This window comes from Ciona robusta, chromosome 8 (assembly GCF_009617815.1).
Source record: "Ciona robusta chromosome 8, ASM961781v2".
Taxonomy (NCBI): Eukaryota; Metazoa; Chordata; class Ascidiacea; order Phlebobranchia; family Cionidae; genus Ciona; species Ciona robusta.
The window spans coordinates 4,229,030-4,243,110 of record NC_143242.1 but is presented as its reverse complement, the minus strand read 5'-3'; the positions used below and the strand labels follow the sequence as shown (position 1 = coordinate 4,243,110).

Here is a 14,081-nt window from a genome sequence, read left to right as displayed (position 1 = left end):
ATAATATCCGAATATCCTAATGATATTTTTGTTAATTGTTTAAAGCACGATCAGGATATTTGGACATTATGCGCTAAAGGTGTCCCATCTTCCCCCACCCTACTATATATATATTGCATTTTCTTGATTGGTAAAGTTTCTAATTTCATTTTTTGTAAACCTTTATTGTTGATTTTCGCAACCACGTCTTTAATCACAAAGGACAACCTGCATAGATCGAAAACGATAGTTTTCGCTATGAAGCTTTTCAATCCTTCTCATAATTCCAAATAAGCAAATACAGACGTAGGTTGTATATACCGCAGACTAAGTGACGTCATTTAATCAAATATTGTCGTTGTTAGTTATGAATCTACATTCGTGTGCAGATACTGTGTAAGATGGATGCAACGAAACGAGTTGTGCTTATAACAGGTAAGAAGCAATAAACTTAACGTTTGCAAGGTAAATTATATGCAGTGCTAAATGTTTTGATTATGAATCAAATATAGCAAGAGTTTCAGGATGTTTTATAATACCTTAACTTCTAGTGTTTCCCAACAGGCAGTGCGACTGGTATAGGTGCCGGAACTGCCAAAGGATTTGCAAAGGAAGGAGCCTCATTGTGCATCACTGGATTACCATCCCAGAAAGATGAATTGGCAGAAGTTGCAAAAGTTTGCAAAGAAAATGGATCTCCGCATGTAAATACAACGATTGCATGAAACTTGTGTTTGTTCAATAACTTTACTTCAGGTATTGGAAGTAGCAGCTGATCTAAGAAAACAAGAAGATATGGATTTGTTGATGAATGAAACGATCAAGACGTTTGGACAACTTGATGTCTTAATTAACAATGCCGGAATTGCATTGTATGGCGATATAGAGCAGGTTACTTGATTGATGTAAAGAAATGTTTTTCCAGATTATATAACACTGAATTTCATTAATAAAATGGTATATTTTCTTCAACAGTACACAAGTGAGGAATTTGACAATGTTTTCAGCATCAATGTTAAAGCAATGATGTATCTAACCAAGCTTGCTAAGCCATATCTAAGCAGAACTAAAGGTAGTTAGTTACATTCTACGTGGATAGGGTCCTGCGGTTTGAAATGCCATGGGACCTGTAGATAAAACAAAGTCTTTTAATATCAATTGTTGTTCTGTAATCATTGCAGGCAACGTTGTCAACTTATGCAGTGTAGTAAGAAACTGGTATCTTCCAAAGTTTATTGTTTACGGGATGTCTAAAGCGGCAATTGAATATCTGACAAAAACCACGGCTGCAGGTAAGTTACCTATACTACATGTACAACTATACATCATGTGTTCATAGCGAGCGTTTCTAATTCTATTCTATATATGGGTGAAGTCCTACGGGGAGGCAAATTAGAGAACGTTTCATTTCGGCCAGAATTGGCCCATTTACCCAACACCTTTAAATATACTTTTAGATTTTGCCGAGATTGGAGTACGATGTAACGCCGCATGGTGAGCAAAATTAAACGTAACTTAATTGCGGAATTTAGTTTAACCTTCTTTAACAGCCCCGGAATGGTTCTTGAAACTAACCTAATGAATAGTGTTGTGCCAGAGGAAGTTCAACAGCATTTTCGGGAAGGTTGTTCAACCAAATTAAGAGGACGTACAACAACTAAAAGTGAAGTCTCAGATCTCATAAGGTTCCTTGCTTCAGATAAGGCGACCATGATCACTGGAGAATTGATTACTGTTGACGGTGGAAAGATGCTCTCATTGACCGCGTGATTCCTAATACTACGTAACGTGATATGAATAAATGAAACATCAAACTGTATCATAGTTTTAATCATATTTATAATAGCATAAAGTATAGGCTACCCATATCTTTAGATATATAGTAGGGTGGGGGAGGATGGGACGCCTTTAGCACATAATATCCGAATATCCTAATGATATTTTTGTTAATTGTTTAAAGCACGATCAGGATATTTGGACATTATGCGCTAAAGGTGTCCCATCTTCCCCCACCCTACTATATATATATTGCATTTTCTTGATTGGTAAAGTTTCTAATTTCATTTTTTGTAAACCTTTATTGTTGATTTTCGCAACCACGTCTTTAATCACAAAGGACAACCTGCATAGATCGAAAACGATAGTTTTCGCTATGAAGCTTTTCAATCCTTCTCATAATTCCAAATAAGCAAATACAGACGTAGGTTGTATATACCGCAGACTAAGTGACGTCATTTAATCAAATATTGTCGTTGTTAGTTATGAATCTACATTCGTGTGCAGATACTGTGTAAGATGGATGCAACGAAACGAGTTGTGCTTATAACAGGTAAGAAGCAATAAACTTAACGTTTGCAAGGTAAATTATATGCAGTGCTAAATGTTTTGATTATGAATCAAATATAGCAAGAGTTTCAGGATGTTTTATAATACCTTAACTTCTAGTGTTTCCCAACAGGCAGTGCGACTGGTATAGGTGCCGGAACTGCCAAAGGATTTGCAAAGGAAGGAGCCTCATTGTGCATCACTGGATTACCATCCCAGAAAGATGAATTGGCAGAAGTTGCAAAAGTTTGCAAAGAAAATGGATCTCCGCATGTAAATACAACGATTGCATGAAACTTGTGTTTGTTCAATAACTTTACTTCAGGTATTGGAAGTAGCAGCTGATCTAAGAAAACAAGAAGATATGGATTTGTTGATGAATGAAACGATCAAGACGTTTGGACAACTTGATGTCTTAATTAACAATGCCGGAATTGCATTGTATGGCGATATAGAGCAGGTTACTTGATTGATGTAAAGAAATGTTTTTCCAGATTATATAACACTGAATTTCATTAATAAAATGGTATATTTTCTTCAACAGTACACAAGTGAGGAATTTGACAATGTTTTCAGCATCAATGTTAAAGCAATGATGTATCTAACCAAGCTTGCTAAGCCATATCTAAGCAGAACTAAAGGTAGTTAGTTACATTCTACGTGGATAGGGTCCTGCGGTTTGAAATGCCATGGGACCTGTAGATAAAACAAAGTCTTTTAATATCAATTGTTGTTCTGTAATCATTGCAGGCAACGTTGTCAACTTATGCAGTGTAGTAAGAAACTGGTATCTTCCAAAGTTTATTGTTTACGGGATGTCTAAAGCGGCAATTGAATATCTGACAAAAACCACGGCTGCAGGTAAGTTACCTATACTACATGTACAACTATACATCATGTGTTCATAGCGAGCGTTTCTAATTCTATTCTATATATGGGTGAAGTCCTACGGGGAGGCAAATTAGAGAACGTTTCATTTCGGCCAGAATTGGCCCATTTACCCAACACCTTTAAATATACTTTTAGATTTTGCCGAGATTGGAGTACGATGTAACGCCGCATGGTGAGCAAAATTAAACGTAACTTAATTGCGGAATTTAGTTTAACCTTCTTTAACAGCCCCGGAATGGTTCTTGAAACTAACCTAATGAATAGTGTTGTGCCAGAGGAAGTTCAACAGCATTTTCGGGAAGGTTGTTCAACCAAATTAAGAGGACGTACAACAACTAAAAGTGAAGTCTCAGATCTCATAAGGTTCCTTGCTTCAGATAAGGCGACCATGATCACTGGAGAATTGATTACTGTTGACGGTGGAAAGATGCTCTCATTGACCGCGTGATTCCTAATACTACGTAACGTGATATGAATAAATGAAACATCAAACTGTATCATAGTTTTAATCATATTTATAATAGCATAAAGTATAGGCTACCCATATCTTTAGATATATAGTAGGGTGGGGGAGGATGGGACGCCTTTAGCACATAATATCCGAATATCCTAATGATATTTTAAACAATTAACAACGGTCCATAGAAGTCGTGAGGATACGGTTTTATACTTCCTTGAATGTTCTTGGTTTAATACCAAATGGGACGAGAAAATAGAATGAAAAGGTGTTCCATCTTCCCCACCCTACTATAATAAAAGGCGGTGTAAGAAAATCGATAGTCTGTTAGTCTGGGATGTGCTATACTATTGTGTTGGTAAGGGACAGAAGCCTAAAAATATATATACCAACTTTAGAGCCATCGGGCAGTGTCAGATTCGCAGTTTAAATATTGCATTTAAATATTAAAGGTGATATAATGCGAAACGCCAAGAACGAAGCAGGGGTATACGATTCATCGCATCATAAGCAAGTATAGTCTATATTTCAATTAGGGCCGTGGGCTACACATACAGAAATCGCCCTGTTTACAATGCGATCATGAAAGATACAAGAATTTGTTTCACGCAAGAGTTATACGAAGAAGGAGCGGTGTAGTCTTGCCCACAACTAAATCGACGAACTTTGCTATTGTGCAGTTTGTCTGTCTGGCATATAACGACATTTAGCTAACGTATATATAAATAATAAAATGGCAGCAACAAAACGAGTTGTTTTGATAACAGGTAAGAAAGAAGTCGTTATTTATATAGAACTAATCAAGTCGAATACTGAAGCCGGGTTTACGCTCAGGCATGGCCTACTCAATACACGGCCTAGGAATACACCGAAACTGCTCAGAAAATAGGAGGCCTATTGACGCGAATAATGCCCATTATAATACATTGTTACGTCACGGTTTTATGAATGGATTTTGCTGTCTGGCTGTAGTTTTTGCATCAAATAACAGTTTATTTACCATTCCCGGTTAAATTACCTTATTTTTCGGGTTATTTTATCAACATCTTATATTTTTTATAAATGTTTAAGCATAACTGAACAGATAGGAGTTACTTTTAACCACGTGCGGCATACAAGTAAGTTTTACCGACAGTTTAGTTTGGCTCAGTCGCTGAGTGAAAATAGTATTTGGCTTAAAACAGAAGTTTTTTAAGACAGCCTATGCATATCTAGCAAAACAACACCGCAGTAACAACAAGTAAGTTAATTGATATGTCCGTTGCGGACTTTTAAAACCGGCCCTTAAAAACAATATAGGATATTGGATAAACACAAGCATTAGCCTTTTGGCCCAAGGTGCTTATGCCTTGATCTGTCCTGCTGCTCATAACTCATTTTCTACCTGAGGTTTTTTTTTGTTAAAGCAGGACATAGGCTCTTCCTCAAGGTCAAAAAAATGGGTCATACAGCACATCATAAATTAAGACTGTATAATACAAACAAACTCACGATAGCCTCCCTTTAAACTTTAGACCTTTGTCGCTGTTTAAATTTGACTAGTCGTCCTTCCTGAAGATCTTCTTGCCACTTCTTCATGATCATAACATGCACAGATGGTACCCTTATCCAAATATTTTTATCCAACTACGGAACACCTATTGACCATGCTTAAATAGCTTGCTTAATAATTCTGGTGGCTTACAATTTAATCTAAATAAAATTATAAAGGTGTGCTGCATTATAAAACTTGCCAAATGCCTGTCTACTAAATTAAATATAATCAAAACGTAGGTTTTCTGTGCTGGTAAACTGAATCTGATTGCTCGTCTCTCTTTATGCTTAATAAACTGATATTTATATACTAATAAACCTTTTGCGCTGCTTTATATGTCTGGTATGATTTTAACTAAACAAGAAAATATCCCGGCGACACGTTCTGTGATAAACTGTAAGTTAAAACAACCAAGAACTGGTATTGAACCTACCAACAACTGCAAACTGCATTCAAAATGAAGGAAATCCATTCATAAAACCGTGACGTAACAATGTATTATAATGGGCATTATTCGCGTTAATAGGCCTCCTATTTTCGGAGCAGTTTCGGTGTATTCCTAGGCCGTGTATTGAGTAGGCCATGGCTCAGGTAGTGCGACTGGTATAGGTGCCGAAACTGCTAAAGGATTTGCAAAGGAAGGAGCCTCATTGTGCATCACTGGGTTACCATCCCAGAAAGATGAATTGGCAGAAGTTGCGAAAGTTTGCAAAGAAAATGGATCTCCGCATGTAAATACAACGATTCCATGACACTTGTGTTTGTTCAATAACTTTACTTCAGGTACTGGAAGTAGCAGCTGATCTAAGAAAACAAGAAGATATGTATTTGTTGATGAATGAAACGATCAAGACGTTTGGACAACTTGATGTCTTGGTTAACAACGCAGGAATAACTGTGAACGGGGATCTGGATCAGGTGATATGAGTTTGCAGGTTGTCACATTTAAGTTCATGAGAACTACTGTGCAACACATTTAACGGCAATTACTTTAACACAATGGTCTGATTATTGTCAGCCATACCGATCAAAAAATCCTTTCAAGAAAATCACAAGTTCCAAACGTGGTTATACGTAAGCGGGCACGAGGTTATAATTTGAAACATTCGTGTTATAACAACTGTTTCTTTCACGGAAAACCAGAAATAATAAACCCATTTCTCTTTACAAATACAAACATTTTATATAACAGTCTCTTGCAGTACACCAGTGAGGACTTTGACAAAATATTCAGCGTTAATGTTAAAGCGCCGACTTATCTAACCAAGCTTGCTAAGCCTCATCTTAGCAAAACTAAAGGTACCGTCCATTATATACTTGTGGACATTCGAGTTATTCTTTAACTTCCAGGTAATATCGTCAACATGTGTAGCGTGGTGAGAGAATGTCATATAAAGAATTGTCTTCTGTATGGAATGGCTAAAGCATCCCTGGCTTATTTAACTAAAAGTACAGCCGCTGGTAAGCAGAGCAAATTAAATACTTCGGGGTAAAATGAATATACCGCGGTAACACTTAATATGCCACATTTCCTTGTCGAGTTTTTAACAATTTAGAACACTCTTTAAGATTTGTTAGAATATGTGCATTTAATTGTGTAAATAATCTTTGTTTATCGCCATAAGGAATAATAAAAAAGAGTGAAAGTCTAAATCTTCTGACCCAACAGTGCTAAAAATATTGCTATTAAAACAATTGAAACACCAAACGTGTATTTGGTTTTAGATTTCGCTGAGAACGGAATAAGATGCAATGCCGTTAGGTAAGCTAGCCCATCAAAACTTTTTGCCCACACGCATATAACTTCGTGCTTTTAGCCCAGGATGTATTTACGGTACAGATATACTCAAAGGAATTCTATCTGATGAGTTTAAACAACAATACTTTGATTCGTGCATAACAAAACTACGAGGTCGTCTTGCAACCAAGAGTGATGTTTCAGACCTCATAAGGTTCCTTGCTTCAGATAAGGCGACCATGATCACCGGAGAAATAATCACTATTGACGGAGGAAAGGTGCTTTCCCTGAAAAGTTAAGAAACCAAGCGCGATTTAAATGAATACAACGATTTAAAATTTACCACGGTGTGGTAATTTAACAACGTTATATGCTCAGGTTTAGTAAAGCGTTAAACTATAGGAAGCACAAAAATCCGACACGGTATGCTCATGGGCAAAGGGCGAGTTTGTACACTAGAGGTAAAATGATGAGAAGTGCTTCGCGCGGGTGTTATAGGAAGAAGGCGTGTACACTTAAGGATTCTTTTACCAAGATATAGAGTGAAAATGCTTGTCTAGTGCTTGTGCAACGACAAGGTTACATTCAGCTATTTGCGTATAATAAGATGGCTGCAACAAAACGAGTTGTTTTAATAACAGGTAAGAAAGAATTGTCGTTGGTACAGAATTAAGCAAGTAGAATACTGAAGCAGTGTTTCCCAACGGACAGTGTGACTGGTATAGGTGCCAAAACTGCTAAAGGATTCGCAAAGGAAGGAGCCTCATTGTGCATCACTGGGTTATCATCCCAGAAAGATAAATTAGCAGAAGTTGCGAAAGTTTGCAAAGAAAATGGATCTCCGCATGTAAATACAACGATTCCATGAAACTTGTGTTTGTTCAATAACTTTACTTCAGGTATTGGAAGTAGGTAACCGCTGGTAATTAGTGCATATAAACATTGCTTTGAAGAAAAGTAAAATATCAGACGTGCGTTTGCGTTTTGGTTTTAGACTTCGCTGAGAACGGAATACGATGCAATGTCATTAGGTAATACATCCCAGGTTCCTGGCATGTTTTGATGTAGTTTAGGAGCTCATTCATATAGAATAGAATGTTCATATACAATGTTGGAGTAATGAGCCAAATCTTGCCGTAATCTTAAACCCTCCAGCTTTCCTCGCTGTACGTTTTCACCGATAGGCTAGAGTGTCATAAGTTTCATACTCAAACTAATATTTAAACATTTGTTTTATAGCCCAGGTGGTGTTACCGATACAGCAATGTTCAATATCCTTACAAAAGAGATGACACAAGAATATTGCAATGCAACATAACATGATGTATAATACAATACTGTTTATAATATATAACCAATAAATAAAATGTTTTATGGTTTAACAAATATTCTAAGTCACCTAAATGATATGTGGTACTGTGGGGTAAAATGAGATGCCGTTAACACCTAAATCCCATATTTTCTGGTCGTGTTTTGAACAATTAACAACGCCTTTTAGGGTCGTGGGACTACGGTTATTTGATTCTGTAAATATTCTTTATTATCAAATGGGGCAATAAATAAGAATAAAAAACATATTAGCCCAACCTAATAGACTTCTGGTATTGTTACTGAAACGGCAACGGCAGCTTCAGGCCATTTTACTGGTTTGCACCGTTGCCGCATTTGCTTCGAGTCGGCGCAAGCGGCAACGTTGTGGCTTCGGCGTTTATTCGGAACGAGACTAATCGTTTGCGACGTGACGTCGTTTGTGTTTTGACGTATCTCTCTTACGAGACGAAAACTGCTCAGTTACGCTGTGCTGTTATTCAACATGGCTGCGGAGAAACGAGTTGTTCTTGTGACGGGTAAGAAACGAGCTTTAAAGCTTACTTTGTGCAGTAAGGTTGTTAAGATTTCAATGTTATCCAACAGGCAGTTCGAGGGGAATTGGTGCCGAAACTGCTAAAGGATTTGCAAAGGAAGGAGCCTCATTGTGCATCACTGGGTTACCATCCCAGAAAGATGAATTAGCAGAAGTTGCGAAAGTTTGCAAAGAAAATGGATCTCCGCATGTAAATACAACGATTCCATGAAACTTGTGTTTGCTCAATAACTTTACTTCAGGTATTGGAAGTAGCAGCTGATCTAAGAAAACAAGAAGATATGGATTTGTTGATGAATGAAACGATCAAGACGTTTGGACAACTTGATGTCTTGGTTAACAACGCAGGAATCTTTTCATTTTGCGATTTAGAAATGGTAAGACATGGTTAAACCGTATATTGCAAATAGGCTGCTTTATATATGGATGTCGTGACACAGTAGTGGCGCCCCTGCCTGTAGCCCAGAGGCTTTGGCTTTGAAGCTCGATGATTCTACACTTGTATTGTGGGTGTGTGTATCATTGCGGGGATAAATTAGATACGTTTAAGACCCGTATTTACAATGTTATTTGTCTGTCTTATGAAGTTGGTTTGTGTTTACATTCACAGTACACCAGCGAGGATTTTGACAAGACATTCAGCATCAATGTTAAAGCGCCGATCTATCTAACCAAGCTTGCTAAACCTCATCTCAGCAAAACTAAAGGTATATGGTTACTTGAATGGTTAATGTCAATAACATGTTAATAATTGATATGTTCAGGTAATATCGTCAACATGTGCAGTTTTGCCAAGGAATGGTATTTAAAAACTTGCCTTCTGTATGGAATGTCAAAAGCATCAATTGCTTATTTAACTAAAACTACAGCCGCTGGTAAGTACAGAACATATAAAATCATTGTGTTTAAACAGTTTAAATACCAAACGTCCATTTGGTTTCAGATTTCGCTGAAAACGGAATAAGATGCAATGCCGTTAGGTAAGTAGGTGTCACGAATGATTTCTGGACTTGATCTAACTCTGACCCAACCCCAGGTCCCCGGCATGTCTCGCCGTACGATCTCATTCATATGAACAATAGTGTTATGAAAGGTTCATACCCAATCTAATACTACAAATACATTTTTTTTCAATAGCCCAGGTGCCGTTGCAGATACAGATATACTCGAGGGCGTTGCTACAGAAATAACGAAACAAGAATTGCTTGAATTTAACAAAAGCAAACTAAATGGTCGAATAACAACTAAGAGTGAAGTTTCAGACCTCATAAGGTTCCTTGCTTCAGATAAGGCAACCATGATCACTGGAGAGTTGATTACTATTGACGGTGGAAAGATGCTTTCATTGACCGCTTAATCCCTAATGCTGCACAACGTGATTTGAATAAATATTAGAATTTGCACTTCGTGGTGTTTATATCAAACGGGTTGTATATAAAAATCGTGAAAGCCCCTTTTAATTTATAGCCAACTGTGCTATTTGGTAGTAAACGATGAGTGTTTACAACTACAAAACCGCAGCCATCCACCACTCTAAATAGCGTCGTTGCTTGTTAAAAACACAATTAGAAAATCTTATATTATGGGCTAACGGTACTATGTATTTTTACTTATCCCTGGAGCTATGCTGTATTTGTATTGGTTTGCGGCAATACCGTGTTGATTTGAGGCGGCGCGCTCGGTCTAACTGTGGTATCTGCATTCATTCGGAACGAATAAAGTTGTTTGTGCTGTGACGTATGTCTCGCTCAAATCGAAAACCTGCTCAGTCACGCTGTGTTGTTATTCAATATGGCTGCGGGGAAACGGGTTGTTCTTGTAACCGGTAAGAAATGAGTTTTAAAGCTTACCTTGTGAAGATTTTAGTATTTTCTAACAGGCAGTTCGAGGGGAATCGGAGCCGAAACTGCTAAAGGATTTGCAAAGGAAGGAGCCTCATTGTGCATCACTGGGTTACCATCCCAGAAAGATGAATTGGCAGAAGTTGCAAAAGTTTGCAAAGAAAATGGATCTCCGCATGTAAATACAACGATTCCATGAAACTTGTGTTTGTTCAATAACTTTACTTCAGGTATTGGAAGTAGCAGCTGATCTAAGAAAACAAGAAGATATGGATTTGTTGATGAATGAAACGATCAAGACGTTTGGACAACTTGATGTCTTGGTTAACAACGCAGGAATCGTATTGTTCAAAGATATAGAAGAGGTAAGATAAACAGACAATCTGTACATCATACTGAAAAGATGTAAATTAAAGCTGTGCGCGTGTGTGGTAATCGCATTAAGCCTATTTATACAACATTTTGCGTCATGGATAGTACTGAAACTTACAGCAGGGCCGTTTTTGTGCAGTACACCAGTGAAGATTTCGATAAAGTGTTCAGCATTAATGTTAAAGCGCCAATCTATCTAACCAAGATTGCAAGGCCATACCTCAGCAAAACTAAAGGTAAAGTTTACTGTAAACTACCTAAGTCATGAAAGTTGATGATTAATCGCTACAGGAAACATCGTCAACTTGTGCAGCGTTGCGAGAGAGACATACGCTCGCAATTTCCTTGTGTATGGGATGGCAAAAATATCAATTGCCCATCTAACTAAAACCATTGCGGCAGGTATGTAATATATGCAGACATAACTGTACACAGTATTTTGTATACACTACAAAACTGTTGCTTTTATGCATTTTGTAAATTTCGTGAGGTGAGACAAATTAATATAAAGGCGAGGCAAACAATTAAGATGGGCAAATTTGTTAAGAATATTCAATTGTCGATAGGGCTCTTTGAGATTAACAATAATTATACTTTGTGTACTACTATGTACCGAAATATTTTGTATAGTAATAATTTACGTACTGTACTACTAAACCACAAATTACTACAAGACAATCACTACATAATACTTTTGTTTCTCGAAAAAAATTTTGTTTCTGCAATTAATAATACTGTGGGGTAAGACGTAATGGCGGTATCAGCTAAATCTCATATTTTGCGGTTACACAATTCTGTAAATATTCTGTATTAATTACTAAATAGGACAAGAAAAGTAAATGATAACATGGACCAACATACCCGAACATCAACTGTTATTAACCATTATGCATTTACTTCTAGATTTTACCAAGTATGGAATACGTTGTAACGCCGTGTGGTAAGCTAACTTGTGATATAGTACTGTGGGGTAAGATGGGACAGCTTTAGCTCATAATATCCAAATATCCTGATCGTGTTTTAAACAATTAACCACGGTCTATGGAAATTGTAAGGGGACAGTTTTCATATTTCTTTGAAATTGTTTTGTTTAATAACATGAGAAAATAGATCGAAAAATGTCCCATCTCCCCCCACCGATATACAACAAACTAAATATCCTTATTGTACACAGTCCGGGCGTCGTAGAAACTGATATATACGAAGGCACAATACCTACAGATCGCATGCGTAAGATCATCGGCTACAACATAACTAAACTGAGGAATCGACTCACAACCAAAAGTGATGTTTCAGACCTCATAAGGTTCCTTGCTTCAGATAAGGCGACAATGATCACTGGAGAGTTGATTACTATTGACGGGGGACGATCTTTACTTTAATGTTCAGTATGCGAACTCAATATTTATACGGATTAAATATATTTGTATTTTAATTTAATGTCCGCAATAAAATATTTTGGAAAACTTGGGCGTTTATTAATATTTTATTATTGGTTTCGGCATAGATGGGTTTAAACCAGTCCTATGAAATGGCGTATTTAGAAAAATATATTTTATTAATGTAATAAGGTAATGTCGGTCACAACAAAATACAAAAGCTCAAATTTTCGGTAAGAGGCAGAATTATTCGGTAATTAAGGTCCTCGCCGCGCGCGTGATAATATTGCCGCAAACGGGCAAGGAGAGAAGAACGCGTTAGAATTATGAAGCGGTTTCAAATGCTTCAATTTACAAATTACAGTGATAAGGTATTATTACAAGTTTATAATCATTGTACCATAAAAATCCAATACGTATATTCTAAAAACGGTAATATTTGAAACAAAACTAACTTTGCGCTAATGGCAAACAAACTTTTAAAAGCATTCAGATATTTTATCGTTAAAGCTTGGCATTATTCTGCTATGTTGTATTATTCACCTACAAAAGTTATACATACGTGGTAACTCAGGCAACGTGGTTTAACGATAGTCGTTACCTCCTCACTCGAAGATAAAACAATTAAGTTAGGTTCAGTTAAAGTTACTTTCATATATGCAACATAGGAATAAACCAGATACAACTAGAAAACTAAATAAACTTCACTCACCACAAAGTTACCACCCGTGACGCTCCTTGCTTACTAAACATGCCTGCGCTAAAATTGTCACAACCGCTAATAAATGGACAGAGGTCGAAGACGACGGCTTCCGCGTTCATCTGGAACGAAGTTTAACATGACTCACCAATCATAGCTATATTACAGTTTAAACTAAATACAAATGATATACAGCCCTGGATTCGTAGATACAGATATCTACCTCATATTATCTAATGAGGCAAAGCAGCTCTTTCAAGAAGAAAATATGACAAAGTTAAACGGACGTATAACAACTAAAAGTGAAGTTGCAGACCTCATAAGGTTCCTTGCTTCAGATAAGGCGACCATGATCACTGGAGAGTTGGTTAATGTTGACGGAAGACGGACCTTGAAATAATTGCGGTTTATTTATTTCAATGCAAATAAAAATGTGCAAAAAGAGGATTACAAAAATATGAAACAAATTTACCCAAATATATATTCGTGTAGAATTTCTTCTAAGACATTTTACCTCTTAACCACGGCACGCTTTCGTTTAACAGGTTTGAAAACTAGTTATACGCAGTACGCACACGTAAAACAGCGCCCCATGATTTATAAATTCTTGATGTCTGTGTCGAATACGTGGCGTATATTGCTACGTCACCTGCCACGCCGCGAAAACGAAAATATGAATTGTTTTCGATTATTAGCGAACAAAGTTTGCAAACGACGCATCGTTATGTAGTGTATGTTGTATATATTAAGTGCAGTCCTGCTAAATTTAAGACTAATATATACGTGGTACTTTGGATACATTAGCGTAGATAGTATATGTCGAATTTTTAAGTTAATTTGACTAAGAGCGTCGTAAGAAATAGATTTGTGTCCGTATGCTTAATAAAACCAGCAACTGTTTTTTAATAATGCATCTATTTTGCAGTTTGTGGGGTAAACATAGATGTATCAGTTACAACATTAGTTAAATACGTGTTATTGGTATAATACCGTATACGAAT

General features: G+C 36.9%; 5 protein-coding genes across 5 annotated transcripts; all 5 read left to right on the top strand.

The window, feature by feature from the left end:
- Positions 1 to 86: 86 nt before the first annotated feature.
- Positions 87 to 1,798, top strand: LOC149732485 (uncharacterized). Its single transcript, XM_089883299.1, has 7 exons — positions 87 to 414; positions 544 to 683; positions 736 to 870; positions 955 to 1,051; positions 1,161 to 1,271; positions 1,437 to 1,473; positions 1,530 to 1,798. The coding sequence occupies exons 1-7, from the start codon at positions 381 to 383 to the stop codon at positions 1,747 to 1,749; spliced, it is 774 nt and encodes a 257-aa protein (XP_089739425.1). The 5' UTR covers positions 87 to 380; the 3' UTR covers positions 1,750 to 1,798.
- Positions 1,799 to 1,980: 182 nt separating this feature from the next.
- Positions 1,981 to 3,692, top strand: LOC149732484 (uncharacterized). Its single transcript, XM_089883300.1, has 7 exons — positions 1,981 to 2,308; positions 2,438 to 2,577; positions 2,630 to 2,764; positions 2,849 to 2,945; positions 3,055 to 3,165; positions 3,331 to 3,367; positions 3,424 to 3,692. The coding sequence occupies exons 1-7, from the start codon at positions 2,275 to 2,277 to the stop codon at positions 3,641 to 3,643; spliced, it is 774 nt and encodes a 257-aa protein (XP_089739426.1). The 5' UTR covers positions 1,981 to 2,274; the 3' UTR covers positions 3,644 to 3,692.
- Positions 3,693 to 4,219: 527 nt separating this feature from the next.
- On the top strand, positions 4,220 to 7,366 carry LOC149732483 (uncharacterized). Its single transcript, XM_089883302.1, has 7 exons — positions 4,220 to 4,419; positions 5,778 to 5,917; positions 5,970 to 6,104; positions 6,389 to 6,485; positions 6,537 to 6,647; positions 6,912 to 6,948; positions 7,004 to 7,366. The coding sequence occupies exons 1-7, from the start codon at positions 4,386 to 4,388 to the stop codon at positions 7,221 to 7,223; spliced, it is 774 nt and encodes a 257-aa protein (XP_089739428.1). The 5' UTR covers positions 4,220 to 4,385; the 3' UTR covers positions 7,224 to 7,366.
- Positions 7,367 to 8,515: 1,149 nt separating this feature from the next.
- Positions 8,516 to 10,191, top strand: LOC149732482 (uncharacterized). The gene is made up of 7 exons (XM_089883298.1): positions 8,516 to 8,771; positions 8,839 to 8,978; positions 9,031 to 9,165; positions 9,399 to 9,495; positions 9,553 to 9,663; positions 9,732 to 9,768; positions 9,926 to 10,191. Exons 1-7 carry the CDS (start codon positions 8,738 to 8,740, stop codon positions 10,143 to 10,145), a joined length of 774 nt encoding a protein of 257 aa, XP_089739424.1. The 5' UTR covers positions 8,516 to 8,737; the 3' UTR covers positions 10,146 to 10,191.
- A 274-nt stretch (positions 10,192 to 10,465) lies between these two features.
- Positions 10,466 to 12,467, top strand: LOC149732481 (uncharacterized). The gene is made up of 7 exons (XM_089883304.1): positions 10,466 to 10,613; positions 10,668 to 10,807; positions 10,860 to 10,994; positions 11,141 to 11,237; positions 11,293 to 11,403; positions 11,905 to 11,941; positions 12,176 to 12,467. Exons 1-7 carry the CDS (start codon positions 10,580 to 10,582, stop codon positions 12,381 to 12,383), a joined length of 762 nt encoding a protein of 253 aa, XP_089739430.1. The 5' UTR covers positions 10,466 to 10,579; the 3' UTR covers positions 12,384 to 12,467.
- Positions 12,468 to 14,081: the final 1,614 nt, after the last annotated feature.